Source organism: Podarcis erhardii (assembly GCF_964252035.2).
Source record: "Podarcis erhardii genome assembly, chromosome: 11".
In the NCBI taxonomy this organism is placed as follows: Eukaryota; Metazoa; Chordata; class Lepidosauria; order Squamata; family Lacertidae; genus Podarcis; species Podarcis erhardii.
In genome coordinates this window covers 43,905,805-43,923,201 of record NC_138501.1, presented here as the reverse complement: position 1 = coordinate 43,923,201, position 17,397 = coordinate 43,905,805, and the positions used below count along the sequence as shown (strand labels likewise).

Here is a 17,397-nt window from a genome sequence, read left to right as displayed (position 1 = left end):
CCAATAGGTTAAATTTGGGTCCCTGGGAAGATGTGCTGATTGGCCGGCAACCTCTCGGCTGCTAAATATGGCAGGCAGTTTGTTCAATAAACAAAAATAAGAAGCTGGGTTTTGAGAACTGCCTGTAGGAGGGGAAAAAACATAAAAATCAATACTTTATCTCAACCACAGCAATAAGTAGCTAAATGAATGATATTAAAAAGAGCTACTGTATAATAGCATCGCAGTAATGATCAATTACATTTATCTAGGAAAGTTACTTGTTTAGCCCTCATTCACATTTTACTAATGGATGATTGCCGTAGTTCATTATTTCAGCGTCCTTCATTTGAAAAGGAAAATAATCCATTACAAGATTCATTATCACAATTTCAGTATGCATAATCTGGACGTGGAAATAACTATGGCAGAGGCTTTTTCCTTTTTTGTTACATACGGGCTGCCCTGTGTTATTTTTCTAGAAAAAGAGGTGCTGGAATTCAACAGGAATGGCATTTGCGCCCACCTCAGAGGTGCTGGGACTGAGTTCCCGTGAATTCCCCTTGGGGGGAAAAGCCCTGGGGCTGCCCTTGTGTTTTAAATAAAGGGGGGTGGGATGTGAGAGAGGAGACCATATTAATTTTGCATTTAACAGGCTGGAAGCTGATGGTGTAGCACAGTATGGATCGGAAAGCTCCCAGTCACTTCTCCTAATTGAATGTAGCTGTTAACTCCAGTGCAGTAAACATAAATGAAAATGTGGGGTTTATTGTGTTATCTGTAGAAAGCCATAAACGCTCAGAGTGCTTTTCACCTCCCTCTCCTTCGTAGGGATGGGGAACCAAAGCAATTGGTGCCCGTAAAGCTGCAAGAATGCAGGAGATCACCAGCGTAGGGCAGACGTAATGGCAATATACTGAAACGGTGACTGTGTGTTGTGGACGTCTGTTGTAAAACTGTGTGAGGTCATGGATAAATCAGGAAATTATTATTACTATTATTATTATTATTTTAAAATGGACTGTTTGGACTGCCAGCAAGCCCCACCCGTAAAGTGAAAAGCAACAAAATGCCACAGAATATAATGTCCCGATTAAAAATAAAGAAATGTGGAAACGTTAGTGCCACACAGATATTTAAGCATAATCTTTAAATAGAAAGCAGCTCAGGCTTCTGAACTTTGGGGAAACATTGCTCCGGAAGCTGCCTAGTTTGGCTTATGTCCTTCTTTGGGTGAGAAAGAAGCTTTTTTACTTCCCTCTTCACCATGGGAAAATAAGAAAAAAGTTATAGCCATAAAAAAATATATTCTTATGATGGGTGAGCTTTGAAGGCATAGTAGCAAAAAATGTTTACTAAATTTCAGATAAATAGGTCCAGGGGTTTTATTGTACCATTAAATTTTCCTTTTCCTTTTCCTTTTCCTTTTCCTTTTCCTTTTCCTTTTCCTTTTCCTTTTCCTTTTCCTTTTCCTTTTCCTTTTCCTTTTCCTTTTCCTTTTCCTTTTCCTTTTCCTTTTCCTTTTCCTTTTCCTTTTCCTTTTCCTTTTCCAGAACATCTGTAGCTCTCTCATTTTGACAGAAGTTTATGAAATTTGCAAATATGGTACCCACTTCTGAGGAGGATAAACCCTGACACATTTCAGTGGTTTTCATACAAATGCTGTCTTTCCAGTTTTGGGGTGATTCTTTTTTTAACCAACTGACTTAATTTCCCCTAATTATTTTTTGTGGCAAATCTGTATAAAAATAGTGTACATGGGAGAGATGCCCGTGGCTAAGAAACTTGCCAAATTACAGACAAATCGGTCCAGGTTTTTGTGTGTGCAGATTTTGGAGGCAGAAGTAAAAAAAAATGTTTTGCTTCCCTCCCTGTGATTATGTGGGCAATAATTTTATTGTGAAAATGGGATATATTGTAGAGGTTTCTGAAGGAATGTAACCTGAAAATTTTGGAAGGAGGAGCACAGGGGCCAGGGAGTTGAGTTGTTATGTTCACTAACTTGAAAACTAAGAGACAAGGACAATAGAGACTTCAAAAAAGATTGGGAACCATTTATGTTGTACTTACGAAAACATTGTAAAGAAGTCAACTCATTTGCAGGGTTTGATTAAACACTTACAATTAAGAAAACAAGTATCCAAGTTAAGATGCAACAATGGGGAAATAATAAAAGGTAAGATGTAACTTGGAAAAAAATGGTAGAAAAAGAATAAGAATATAACAATATTTAATTAAAAGATGAAATGAAATTAAGGTAAAATGAAATTAAGGTAGAATAAGACGGGCAAGAGAAGCAAATATTTAAAGAACCAGAAGAGGAACCTGAGGGAAGTCATGGAGGGGTGGGGAGGGGATTGGAATCCATATATTTTCTTTGAGATAATAATGATTGTGTTGAATATAAAATTGTAAACCTCAATAAAATAGAATCAGTTTGATTCCCTCCCCCTCTTTCTTTTTCCTTTCTCCTCCTGTGAAGAGGCTGCATCCTAATGTTTTAATGTTGTATTTTAATCTTGTTTATTTAAATTGTATTTTAATCAACTTGTTTTTATTATTGGTTGTTAGCCGCCCTGAGCCCGGTCTTGGCTGGGGAGGGTGGGGTATAAATAAAAGTTAGTGTTATTATTATTATTATTATTATTAAAACTATTTAAAAAGAAGAAGATATTAAGTTCGCTCAGTTGGCACCAAATGTGACAGCGCTATGGATCCCTTGGTAGAAATGACTTCTGCTTATGTCTACAACTGAGAACCTTTCCCACATGCAAGTAAGCCGCCCCGTGATCTTCGGATGAGGGGCAATATGGGAATTTATTTTTTTAAAAAAAATACGAGTTCCTTCTCCTGTAAATTTGTGGACAGTGGACAAATTGTGCAGCGTAAAATCCGGCCATTCTGTCTGACCCCAGCAGTGGTGGGAGAGCTTTGTTCACTTAGCAACACTTAAAATAAGTGGCCAGTCATTATTAATTCATCTGGCATTCTTTGTAATAACATAAATCTTAGTGAACTAATTTGGTTTTAAAGTGCTTATAATAAGGAATCTCCAGAGGTTGCAACCATAATTGAGCTACTAATTAATTGCAACGTTATTTTAATGTGGCATTCTTTTCTTCGCTTGACTCTTCATCCGAGGATGTCGGCAGCCGTTTTGGCAACCGTTTCTTCTTTATCTACACTCGGCTCTTTCCTGCATGTACGCACAGTATGGCGGAAGATTCTTTTTGTCCAGCATCGGTTTGGCGGTGTGGTCATAAAAGAGCCACTCCCACCTTCAAGCCAAAGCCAAGATCTACCATGTATGATCAGCGAAGAAAAGAGTTATAAGGAAGAAAGATCAGGTGTTGTAGGTTTCTCTAAACCAGCCCTGCGCTTTGCAAAATTGTAGCAAAAATTAAGGCCCACAGGTGAAGACTATGGCTGGGCAATACAGTGGTACCTTGGTTCTCAAACTTACTCCATTCCGGAAGTCCATTCCAAAATCAAAGCGTTCCAAAAGCAAGGCGCGCTTTCCCATAGAAAATAATGCAAAATGGATTAATCTGTTCCAGACTTTTAAAAACAACAATTTAACAAAAAATTTACTATCTAACGAGACCATTGATCCATTAAATGAAAGCAATAAACAATGTACTGCAGTCACACAATCCATCAGTAGCTGAACTGGGTTCCACACCGTCACAAAAACAAAACAAAAAGAGCCACAAAAACAAAAACGCAAAATAAATAGCAAAAACAGACGTAACACTCAAAACAGAAGTATGGCACTCAAATCGGAAGCGTAACACTCAAATCGGAGCACATTCAGCTTCCAAAAAAACTTCGCAAACCGGAACACTTACTTCTGGATTTGCAGTGTTTGGGTTCCAAGTTGTTTGAGTACCAAGGTGTTTGACAACCACGGTACCACTGTATCTGGTTTTCAGCACTGTGGTATATCACCAGCTAAAAATCATGATATGCCAATGTATCATGATGTCTGGAATAAGGATGGGGCCACATAGAGTCATTGGCTGGCTTCACGGTTATTCCTGCATCAGGATTTTTGCCTGTTCTTGTGACTCACGGCTGCCTGCACGAGGCTGGGGAGAGCTGAGCCAACAGAATTAAAAGGGGTTGCAGGAATCGAGAGAAGCATTGGCTGGCTTCACAGTTTTTCCCACATTGTGATTTTTGCATCACACACACATCATGATTAGCGATATATTGCCAGTTCAGTTTCATTGAACTTAGTGGCAGGAAAATAAGACTAGCTTCAGTCATTTATTTTAATGTGCAGGCAGGTTGGCATGGATTTAAAGGTTAAAAACATCAACATGAACCTGTGTTGGATAAGCCATGAATGTGATATTAATTGTCAGGTACGCGTGACCACGAATGAATACAATTCTCTAGGCAGCTTGTAAAATAAAAGCAAAGAATATTCAATATTTAAAATACAGAATGAAATAATTAAAACAGCAAAGTAAAAACAACACAAAACATTTCCCTAGAAGAGGCAGAAAAATGTAATTTGCAGCTGAGTTCAAAACCAGTTAAAAAGAGCAAGATCAGGTCTTTTTCCCCAGCACTAAGTTCAGTGAAATTAACAGGCACTGGTGTGAGAGAGGTTTCTCTGATGACTTGGAATTCACTGCCAGCTGACACCCCCTCCCTAAAAAAGCACCACACACCTGGTCTTGAAGACCTGCTTATTTTCACTGGCTTGTTCATTATTCTCAATTCTGCTATTTCAACTTTTGGGTTGATAGCCATGTTAAAAAAAAAAGGTATCTGGTTTTCTTTTCGATCTGCAAGCATATTTATTATTGCTGCCTTTCTTAATTAATTCTTTTCTATTTTATTATCATTTGAATTGCGTTTTTATCTGTTGCTTTGTAAACCACCTTGAATAAGCTTTAGACAGGAAGGTGACCCATAAATATTATAAATTAATAACATAAACACATTTACATAAATCCTTTCTACGAATGTTCCACTTCTGAGTTTTCATTATAAGGTCAGGGCTTTGTACTGAGAGGGAGAATACTTGTAATTTTATTATGAATGGACAATGTAATTCAAATGGTTAAAACTTTATAATGGACATATGGAACCAAGGAACCAAGGAAGGGAATAGGGGGAAGTCAATCTATTTTGGTTTTGGTTTTATCTTTATTATTGTTTGTTTGTTTGTTTTTGTTATTGCTGGAAAATTAATAAAATGTTATGAAAAGGGATTTGTACTGAGAGGGAAACCTCTTAATCTGTCTGCCATTGAAGAAGGAATTGGGGAAGCAGCGTCTCTGAGTCAGAAGTTGTGTTTTGAAGAAAATTAAGTGTGCGGCTGGGCAGCATATTCATCAGACACATTCATGGGGTTAAGATTTAAAGGCTTGCTAGGACATCTTCATTCCACTCCTGCGGCATTACTCACTAGAATAAAATCTCAGATTGCACCATTCATGCAGATTGAAAGCACTGCTAGTGGTTTCTCGGATGATGTCACCGGCATGTTGTTAAGGAGTCATTAAAGACCGTGCATGTATTCTCATTAAAGTCTTGCCTTCTCCCCCTTCCTCCACCGTTGCGTTGAAAGCTGATTAAAAAGCAGCAGACATTACGGCAAGAGCTGTTTTGTCTGTTTCGTTTGCTTGTTTTAAAGTTGGGTTTTGAGTCGTGTTGGGCAACCAAGCAACAGGTTCCTTCCCTCACCTCATCTTTAGTTTTTCCAACCATTCACCGGATATTCTCAAGAACACAGGTCTTCCAGAGTATGTGATTTTAGGGTGGAGTTGTTTGTTTGGGGAAAGAGGGGGCTTGGGAAAAGTAAACCTCAAGGAATTTGCCCCCGTCTTCCCTCTGCCTCTCCTCACCCCCCATTGACACACACACCCTTCTGAGGTGGGTTGGAGCTGGTGGTGAGAGATTGCTGGGAACAGGAGAGTGTTTACCTGCTTCATCCTTAAGGCTTGGCCATCTTGAACATGCTCAGAAATGCATTTCTTACCAGAATCCGTAAGATTTGTAATTTCCCCCGTCCACACAATACCTTAAAACCACTGTCATGCTGCCTTAAACAGTCGTGACCTTCTCCAAAGAGTCCTGGGAACTGTAGATTGTTAAGGATGCTGAAAGTTGTTAAGCTGCAATTCCCAGAATGGTTTAATGGTCAATCCCTCTTCCCAGAAGACTCTGGGAATTGTAGATCTCTTGGGGGTGGGCCTCTCTCGATCATAGTAATCTGTGTTTGATCTCTTTTTCCTGACTCTGGCTTTCTAACGTTTCTTGTGTGGCAGGCAAGGCCTTGACGTATCTTCTGCTGCAGCCTCCCAGCCCGAAACTTCCGCCACACAGCACCATCAGAAGAACTGCCATTGATCTCATAGGACGAGGGTTTACGGTATGGGAGCCTTATATGGATGTCTCTGCAGTGCTGATGGGCCTATTGGAGCTCTGTGCTGACGCTGAGAAGCAACTTGCAAAGTATGTACTTCACCCAATAATTTGGGGCCTGTCAGGGGGGTGAGGTGGTAGTAGTAATTGGTTTCGTTTCACGTGGTTTTGGTTGAGATATCCAATAACACCAAGGTCTAGGGGGGCCAGTTACACATTGCCAGAAATTGGGTTTGATTCACACATACACAGACTCACACACACAAAAAAAGAGGATAGCAATTTGCATAAAATCAGCATATGGTAATTTATATAGAATCATAGAATTGTATAGTTGGAAGGGGTCCTGAGCGCCAACTAGTCCCAATTCCCTGCAATGCAGGAATCTCAACGAAAGCATTCATGACAGGTGGCCACCCAACCTCTGCTTAAAAACCTCCAAGGAAGGAAAGTTCACAATCTCCCGAGGGAAACTGTTCCAACTGTCTAACCACTCTTATTGTTCAGTCGGAATCTCCTTTCCAGTAACTTGAAGCTATTGGTTCAGGTCCTAGCTTTCAGAGCAGGAGAAGAAGAAGAGTTTGGATTTGATATCCCGCTTTATCATTACCCTAAGGAGTCTCAAAGCAGCTAACAATCTCCTTTCCCTTCCTCCCCCACAACAAACACTCTGTGAGGTGAGTGAGGCTGAGAGACTTCAGAGAAGTGTGACTGGCCCAAGGTCACCCAGCAGCTGCATGTGGAGGAGCGGGGTAGCGAACCCGGTTCACCAGATTACGAGTCTGTCGCTCTTAACCACTACACCACACTGGCTCTCACCCTGGCTTACTCCATCTTCCATGCAACAGCCCTTTAGATATTTGTCGATGGCTACCATATCTCCTCTTTTCCAGGCTAAACTTCTAAGTTCCATCAACCGTTCCTCACAGGACTTGGTTTCCAGGCCCTTGATCAACATGTATAGGTGCAAATTTAGCAACAATTATTAGGATTTTAATAGGAATAACTTATGTCTCAGCATAGTGGGGAAGACACCGGGGCCTTGTGTGCCTGCCCCATCTAGTGACCAGGTGGTGCCCATTGTTGATGGGCAACATCAAAGCTCCTGCTCTTTTTATGGTTCAAACACATGTTCAAAATTAGTATGTTTTGTTGTGCACTTTCGACGTATTAGGTGTGATCTAGCGTGATCTCTTACGAAACCCGACACCCATCTTTCAAATATGGCTCCATACTACGTGTAAAATGGGAAAGAATCAATGCTTTTTATTCATGTATAGGCTTCCTTGCCTTTTCGTTAATCTCCTCCAATCAATCTGTTTACGCTAAGACAAAAGTCCTCTTCAGGCAAGTACTTGAAGAGGATACGTGTGGGAGACCAAGCTGGGTTGTGACTGCTAGGTATGCACCCATGTGCACACCAGTCGTGCCCCATGCCCGCCACACATTTGCCTTGCACATCTACATCTGTACGCATGTATGGTTTCTTCCGTGTGAACAGCAACGTTGATTGTCCAGGGCTTCTGTCCGCATTCATATTGGAGTGAATCCATGGCCAGCAGGGAACGCAGCTGGTGTGTGCATTGATATCAAAGGAGCATTGCTAGTGGGCCGGATCCCACTCGCGTCACGTGCATGCCCTCTCCATGCATGTAAGATGCATGAAGAGGGTTGTATTCTCTCTTACTCTTTTAATTTAGTACTAGGGCAGACTGGCAAGCGTAATATTACAGTAAATAAATATGAATAGCTAGTTCCATGCAGCAGTTCTAAAACTGATAACTCGGTCTTATTGTGCAGGTTGAAGGAAATGACTTGGTGTCCTTTATGACTTCCTTTAAAAAGTACACCATATTTTCTAAAAACTAAAACAAAAGCAAGGTTTTGATTATTATTTTATGTATCCAGATTACTTTAGGAAAGGGGGATCCACCTGCTGTAGTTTTTAAAGTATAGTAATGCCATATACACACACACACACACACACACACACACACACACACACTTGCAATCTTCTTGGGTGTGTGGCTTTTGTTTGTTTTTTTCCTTGCCTAGGTAAAAAATATTTCAAGACAACCTTTTTCCATAGATAGATAGATAGATAGATAGATAGATAGATAGATAGATAGATGTGGGGGAAATTCCTAAAATGTACGCTGTGCTCAATCTCAAATTCTTCAGTTCAAATAGATAGAAAATGCAGTCAATTAAAATGATATCGGATCATCTGTATAAATGTTTTGAGTTTCATTGCTTAAGACTTGTTTATTTCATGGAAATGTGTGAACAAGTTATATCTTATAAACAGATGTATCTGATAAATCCTTGGAGTAAAGGCAATCAATATAACCATGTACTTTAAAAAAAAAAAAAAGAGGTTGGAATATAGCGGCAGTGGGTGTTTTCATTGTGAGCACAACCTTTCCTTGTAAGATGAAATATAAAAATATTGTTCAGCTATTAGGATGGTCAAGTGCTTTAATTCATAGCTGCTTTCAGCTGCCTCTTAAAACCCACAGGGAGATTTTCCTGCACTATTGGACAGGATTGTATTCTCTTATATAGATACATGCCTGCTTTTGTAAAAAGCGTTGATAATTGCTCTTCCTCTCACATCCTCCGTGATGAAAAAGCACGATCTCTGATTACTGTTTTGTTGGCCAGTTAAAATTGTACTTTAACTTGACAAAAATCAACACATTTGGGTGTTCACTTCTTCCCTAGCACAACATAAGTTTGCCAGGCAATTGTTGTTATTCTAGGCAGAAGGCCAGAACAACAACAACAAAAATGACACCAAACTACAGAATTGCATTTTAAAAAATTACATTCATTTTAACTTACAAACTTTGATTTAGTTGCCCTGATTTTTATAAGCAACTAAAGCAGAACATGCCAGATCTCTAGTCACAAATAGATTTATGCCACTTAATAGAACCAAAGTGTTCTAAAATCACAAAATATAACAACATGTAGGTGTAAGCCTACTATTGCTCCTTGCTATTTAAAAATTATAAGAAAAGTTTGTTCAGAGCTGACCATTTGTTAATTTTTGCTTCCGATGCAAAGTCTGTTCAGCAAACTTTTTCTTTAATCCCTTTGTTTGATGCTTGTAGCACAATATGTCACCATTCTTTCTGATAGCAATATTTTTATTAGTATTACTATTAAGAATATTTAATGCCTCTCCCCTCTGTCTTATGCTTGGTGAGTACTCAGAGCAGCTTACAGAAACAGAAATAATACAATAAATAATAATGTATAATACATAAACCACATAATTTTAAAAAAGAACTTGCTAAAAGCAGAAATCATTTAAAAATAAGAAGTTAAGTAGCAGACTATATTTTGGTTGGGGAAAAGAACAATCCGGTATTACCCTCTAGTTCTGCTGCAATGTTAGCAATTCATGTGCCTTGCCTAAAGAAAAAGACAATAAAGTCATCTCTGTGACAAGAATGTGTTTTGATCTGTGCACTCCTACCTCAAAAATTATATTCTGAGGCATGTTCAAGCATCTGAGAATATAAATGTCATGGATGAGACAACACAACACACTCTTGCACGTATGAGAACGACAGTTGCACAGTTTTCTCTCAAGCTCTCAGTATACTTTCCCCCTCTCATACTGCTGATGAATTTTCCATGCATTCATTTTAATTATTTATAGAGCAGATAACAGGCAAAAAGAAGAAGATTAAAAAAACTGCATTTCTGCCTGCAGCCTTGGCACTGCAGTTTGCCATGAAAAGAAATTTAGATGTGCCATGGTAGAAATCGGGATTTCTTTGTGTACCCCACAGAATCGTTTTGCAGCATACACAACTGATAGTACTTACTCTATAGCATATGTGTAGAATCCTTCAATAAGTCTCCAGTAATTCCAGCTGATTTCAAAGTTTCAACGATTTAGCTGTTTCTTTTTCTTTTAAATTTAGATTATCACTGCACAAAAAGCCTTTAATTTCATCTTTTGAACAGGAATAAACTGTTATTACACATTCTATTAAAAAATCATTTATATGAACGTGAAAGATATAAGGTTTAATTCTGATCCTTCCATGCAGTTGGTACTGTGTTTACATTAAACTATTTCTTTTTACACACACACACACACACACACACACACACACACACATGCACACCATCTCTCCTATCATTTTGAAATCAACAATTTTTCTTCAATTCTTTAATTATATTACTGTTAGAATAGTAATACCTACACTTTCCTTGCATTAAGTTTTTCTTTATAAAAAGATCCTGTTCAATATCATGTGATTGAGGTAGATTACCATGTCAACGAAACAGACCTGCACAATTGCTTGCCTTATATGAATATCCCTAGTCATCATTCTGAGTCAGCAAATGACTTGGACTTTTTGTGTACATAGTGCAGAGATGAATATTCAGAGCAACCTTTTCAGTGCGTTTTCTGGCAAAGTGAAAGAGGTAATGGATATAAAGTGCTGGTACCAGCTTGAAATGTTTTAAGTAAAATCTTCTTGTCTCTTTGGGGAGTAGGTATGTTTCTGTCTGTATCTTTAAATACAGCTTTCATGAAGACCATTTATAGTTTTTGCTGTTGTTATTGTTATTATTATTATTATTATTAAGGATTCTATTTTCAGCTTCCTAGCGCATCTCTAGCTGTCATAAAGATTAGTATTGCTCCCTGTATACAGAGCTGCTGAATAAATGAATGTATCAGCATGTAGCCTTGAGGAGACCAATGCAATTTTCATCATGATAAATTGCATAATAAGCGAGAAAGTGTTTGCTTATTAATCCATAACAAGATTTAGATTGAAAACGGCCTGTTACATCCGTGACAGGTACAGTACTGGCTTGCAGAAGGACTTAAGATGGAAAGAAATGGAGCAACAAAGTGTGCAGGGGGTTAAGTGTGCATCTTACCCTCCCGGTGCCCTGCTGAGCTGCCCCTTTTTTGTGCCTGATTTACCGTGCACAACAATAAGAGCGCACAGCTGTCTCGCTTCTGTCTGTGATGTTAAGCATGGTTTATAAAGGAGCTTTTATGTCGAGCGTGTGGTTCCGAGGGGGTGGGGGGAAGGGGGGAAACCACTCCGCATTTATTGACAAAGAAAAACACACGCGGTGTTTATCTTTTTGTGTGTTCGGTGCGCATCTGTGTGTGCGTGCACACTGAATAAAATACATTGCCGAAGCTGCAGTATTCTGCCGAGCTTTGAATTTTCTCCTGCGCGAGGTCTAAACCCATCTCGCTCCCCCTGCCATCTTGTGCCTCTCACCTCCCTCCCCCCCACACACCCCGAAAAAAAGAGAGAGATTAGACTGTGGAAGATATGTTGAGTGGAACTGCACAGGAGGATTAAGAGTATTTTTCTAGCATTAATTAGGCTTTGATTTCTAGGCTTGGACATCTGTAGGGATCTTTGTTGCCCATAATTTCCCTCCTTTGAATTATAAGCTGCAGTTTGATTCAGATTACTCTGTACAGTTTGTTCTTGCACACTTTTGTATAATTAAGCACCGGCTTTTAATTTGTTTTTTTAAGTGGTGGGTTTTTTGTGTGTGTTTTTTGGTTTTGTTTTTTTTTGAGGGGGTGCAATTTATCAGTACCGTTCCTGCATAGCTCCCATCCATTTTGACGGAAATTGCATCGAAGCAGACCTTGGTGGCAGTGAGAGCCCTTTCTATCTTCAGGCTGCATTAATCGATGATGGCAAGCAACATATAGACTCCGGTCGTACAAAAAATATATATAAGGAAAAATACATCTGATTGTGAGTGAGAACCTGGGAGCCAGTGGAGAGATTGCAGGATATGAACATCAGATACCAAGGCTTAGATATCTTCTACCCAAGGAATTCATGAAGGGCTCGTTTGTCCTTCTGAGTTGAATATTTTTTTTTGGGGGGGGGAGAGGGAAATTAGTGATTTCCTCGTAATAAACAGAAAGTTCTACAACCCAGTTGCCCAGCAATAAAATGTTTGTGCCTGTTTTGGCGCCATCCTACACGTGTATTCAGAAATAAGCCATATCGAGGTCAGGGGGCTTACTCCTGGGTAAGTGGGGCTACAGCCTTTGTGCCTCTGAATTGCTAGCATCAGATATATATGAACTGGAGTTATTATTTTAAATTCATAAGTGTTTACATACTTATGAACAAGTTGTTTACAAATTAAGTATCTTGTGTGTTGAGACAAATGTGCATATGCTTTGGTTGTGCCACTGGGTGGTTTTTTAGGGTGGTTAAAAGGAATGTTTCTACCCTTTTATCATCTTGAAGTGACCTTATGAAAACCCTTTTCGCCATAGTGTTTGTAAGTCTTAGTTGTTTTCATATTTTTCAACTAAAAAGAAAGAATCCCCCGTCCCCCAAAATCCCCAGCTTTGTGCCCTTGAAGTACTGTAACCTACTTGTTAACTATATTGGTTGCAATGAGGGGGGGACTTCAGTGTGAAAATACTAATAAGTTAAAGGTTGAGATTATAGCATCATTGATTGAGCTGGGGCAGAGGACAACACATGCCATTTATCTATCATCTATCTATCTATCTATCTATCTATCTATCTATCTATCTATCATCTATCTATCTATCATCTATCTATCTATCTATCTATCTATCTATCTATCTATCTATCTATCTATCTATCTATCTGCTGACTTTATGTCCCACCCTAGGGTGCCAAACAGTCTAAAAACAATTGCATTTAAAAACATTCTCGAAAAAAGTTACAATTAAAACCATTATTCCGCCCAGGGATCTTAGACTTGCAACGAACAGAATTCCTTGCCCACCAAAATGTCTAGGGAAATAGGAATGTTTTCGGATTTCTCCTTAAAGTGAGCCCTGATGTCGACAGACACACCTGAATAGGGATGGCATTTGAAAAACAGGGAGCCACAATGAAAATACCCTGTCACACCTGCAGATTGTAGGTCTGGGTAGTTGATATTGGGGGCAATGCTCTTTTCGGTATTCAGGTTCCAAACCATTTAGGGCAGACATAGGCAAACTCCGGCCCTCCAGATGTTTTGGGACCACAACTCCCATCGTCCCTAGCTAACAGGACCAGTGATCAGGGATGATGGGAATTGTAGTTCCAAAGCATCTGGAGAACCGGACTTTGCCTATGCCTGATTTAGGGCTTTATATACTAGTGCTGGGACTAGTGGCGCTGTGGGTTAAACCACAGAGCCTAGGGCTTGCTGATCAGAAGATCGGCAATTTGAATCCCCATGATGGGGTGAGCTCCCGTTGCTGGGTCCCTGCTCCTGCCAACCTAGCAATAAAGCAAGATGAGCACCACAACCCCAGAGTTGTCTGCAACTGGACCTAACGGTCAGGGGTCCCTTTTCCTTTTCCTTATACTAGTGCTAACACCTTGAATTGGTCTTGATAGCTCACTAGCAGCCAGTGCAGTGCTTTCAGGACCTGTGCAAAGGCAGGCATTTTAGCAGGGTATCTTAAAGCTATAAAGTGCTCATTGCAGTAGCCTCCACCCCTTCCTTTCATGTGGAGGCATCAAAAACCGGCATCCACTTCCTCTTGGAAGGCTATTTTTCTATGTTGTTATGGAAGCTCGACTGTGCTATACTCCTCAGCAGAAGTTCCCAACCCACTCGGAACTCGTCAACCTAAGCCTACAATATGGGACACATTTGAATTATTTGGCATGTATTTATCCATCTTCTGTCTTGCTTTTTCAGTGCTAGGAAAGACAAATAATGGTTGTACAAAAGAGAGTTTGGTGGCGGCAGCTCACCCTGAAGGACTGAGAAATTGTGCTTCCTGTATTCTTTGCAACAATAAAGGAACCCCGGCTATTTTTTGCATTTGGACACCACTCCTCTGCTTTTTATTTCTTTCTATACAATCCTTTCTTTAAATGGTGCTGGCATCACTGGTGTGATCTCTCTTACATCAGGTTGTGTCTCACTTGTGGATCTGAATCACGAGCTGACCAAGTGCTCTGTTGCAGGCGTAAGGAACCTGTGGTATTGCTGGACTCAACTCTCATCAGCCCCAGCTTACACAGCCAATGGTCAGGGATCCTAGGAGTTGTAGTACAACAACATCTGTTGGGCCACAGGTTTGCCACCCATGCTCTGTAGTAGAGCTTTCCGAACTTTTCATGTTGGTGACACACTTTTTAGACACGCATCATTTCGTGACACAGTAATTCAGTTTTACTTTCAAATCAGAGGTTAAACTAACCCCTTTCCAGCCCCAGGAGGAGCATGGGGAGCGTTCGCGCGACACACCTAATCACTGCAGCCAACACACTGTTGTGTCGTGACACACAGTTTGGAAAGCTCTATAGGCTTGACAATTAAAGCAAGGTCCAGTTCACTCCAGATCTGTTAAAAGTTTACTCTTTCAAAAGAAAAAAAAAGGGTTGCATGCGTGTTAGGGGAATATGCTGAATATCTAAACTGGAACATTCTCTTCCTCTTCATTAAATATCTTCAGTATTCAGCTAACTCATTCATTCAGTCAATCAGCACAAGGAATTTTGGCTGTTCAATGGACCTTCCCTTCCCTCTCCTCTTCCTACACACCTTAAATCTGTTCTGGGACAGATCTGGGGGAGGCTTCATGGTGAGAAGGGTGGCTCCATTGCAGAAGTGGAAATCCTTGTGCTAAAGGAACGAATGCATTGGATACCACCCTTTTCTTAGTTATTCTATATGGTGAAGCATTCTAATATCTTTGTAACCGTTAGATATTATGGAATTGAGTGTTCTAGTATCATAGCATTAACACCAGTAGCAATATCATAGAAACATAGGGAGCTGTTTTACTACTTATCCATACAGCCCACAATCGTCTACTATAACCAGAAGTGGCTCTCCAGAGTCTCCAGCAGAGAAGGTTCTCATACTTGCTGCCTGGTCTTCATAACTGGAGATGCAAAAAAACTGAACCTAAGATCTTTTGCAAAGCGTGTCCTGTCACACCAAGCTTTGGCCAAGTCTCTCCCCAATCAATATCCTATTTATGCTACAGATTTCTTTTAACAGTAACACCCATAAAGGTAAAGGACGTGGGTGGCGCTGTGGGTTAAACCACAGAGCCTAGGACTTGCCAATCAGAAGGTCAGTGGTTCGAATCCCCGCAACAGGGTGAGCTCCCATTGCTCGGTCCCTGCTCCTGCCAACCTAGCAGTAACACCCATAGCATTTTATAAATATGGCTTCTTGCATAACAGCAATCTGTGTGTAGGTGGGAGTGGTAGGCAGCCCCCCTCGTAGTGTTAATGATGTGGAAGAGTAAACTCCTCAATGAAATATTAAGCACTGGGACCAGCCTGGCTCTTCCTTGCCCGTCTTAGCTTTGCATCTGCCTCTCTTTTGGTCTTCTGACTTGGTGCAGTGTGCCTGTTCCTTCATGCACATTTCTTGGTCTGACAGACCAGCTGGCCCAGCTATAGGAAGAGGTTAATCTCTGGCCACATACTAACACTACAGAGTGTCGTTAATGAATTAACAAGGAGCCTGTTGCTTTTCGGGTGGGGGGGATCCATGCTTTGCTCAACAGGAGGAGGGAGAGTGCTGTTGGCAGAAACACATACAGATCTTTCTTAGGACAGAAATTCTTAGGACTTTGCATGTTACCTTTTTAATACAGCTGCCTCTTTCCAGGGCTGCACTCAGAAGGTTCATAAGTACAACATTTTGCAAGTTTATCCCGTGGCAGCAAGGGAAAATTGGTGTAATGGAAGCAGCGAGTATGCAAGTTGGAGCCCTGCTCATGATGGCCAGGCCATTAACTGGGCCTGTTTCATTGCATTATATAGTATCTGCTTGTCAGCAGATAATAAAGTACTAGTTACTTAATGGAGTCCAGGTAGTTTTACAAATATTACATAGATAAAGCAGAAATTCCCAAACGGAGATTATCTCCCCCCTTGACAAGGGAGCCTACCAAAACTGCAAAGTACCCTGTATCAAACCACAATTGGCTTAGGTTTGTGTTCTCTCTCTCTGTCAGGGGTGTCAACTTGAATAAAATAATGTGGGGGCCAGATAAACACCACCCCACATAGTCGATCACATGATGCAGTGCACACATACCATTTTAATGGGAATGCCTATCAACTTTGTGGGGGCCCAGCCCCCTCAAATATTTTATTATGGGGGCCAGAGCCCCCAGGAGTTGGCTCCTGTTTTCTCTACATTGCTCTCTACTCCACGTAGATTTAGGTTGAGAAATATTGTTAAGTGCTATACTGAGGATGAAGAAAGCTGATACTTAACTTTAACTGTTCCAAATACCTTACTTAAAGCTGGCTCTCCAGGTTACTACACCTATTAACTATATTTTCAAATGTCTAGGAATTAGCCATACATCAAGCCCAGTTGAGGTGTTTACAAATGCCCTACAGTGAGACTAGCAGGAAGGATCTTTTCGCAGTTGTTGGCCAACAAAAGCAACCTAAATTTGAAGTTTTTTTCTGCTGCATAAATTACTGATTGTTCACTGGCTGCTTCCTGGTTGTTCATCATAGCATACTAATCCCTGTGCTTTCCAGTATCCTAAAGTCAGTGGTGTTGTTGGCAACAAACAACCAGATATTTTGTGTTTGAATAAATTTTGTCCAGAGCAATGTAAGAAATTCCACACCTGAACACCATGTTTTTGGTGGTGGCTGGTCTGCTTTTGGAATGACTGAAGTTTGAAAGAAGCTGGTTTAATGCAGCAAGCCCAAATGGAAATGGAAGTCAGTATTTCCAGGGCTCTTTGGCCCTGTCAGCCGGGATAAGACAGGGCAGGGCGGCGGGGAGAGAGACACCAGCTGTACTTGGCTGATTGCAATAGTAATCGTTGCAGAGCGATGTGCGTATTGCCTCTAAAACTTTTGCCAAGAAATAAAACTGTACAGTTCTTTTGCTTGACACTGTACATTTGTGTTGGCCCGGGTTCTTGATATGTATTCAGTACTACGGCTAGATAATTTGTTAACAAGGCCTTTTTAACACTTTGGACAGATGCACATACTGTTTTCAATCTTCACGGTTAATTATTTGATTTTGTATTAGATGCTC

At 40.4% G+C, this 17,397-nt stretch overlaps 1 protein-coding gene across 4 annotated transcripts in view; it reads left to right on the top strand.

Annotated features, from left to right (window-relative positions):
* The window catches only part of WDR7 (WD repeat domain 7), a 211,299-nt gene that overhangs the window by 133,003 nt on the left and 60,899 nt on the right, over nt 1–17,397 (top strand). For all 4 annotated transcript variants that reach the window (XM_081881350.1, XM_081881351.1, XM_081881349.1 and 1 more), the window contains one exon: nt 6,264–6,450. In XM_081881350.1, the coding sequence (XP_081737476.1) occupies nt 6,264–6,450 (187 nt within the window). The remainder of the gene's footprint in view (nt 1–6,263; nt 6,451–17,397) is intronic.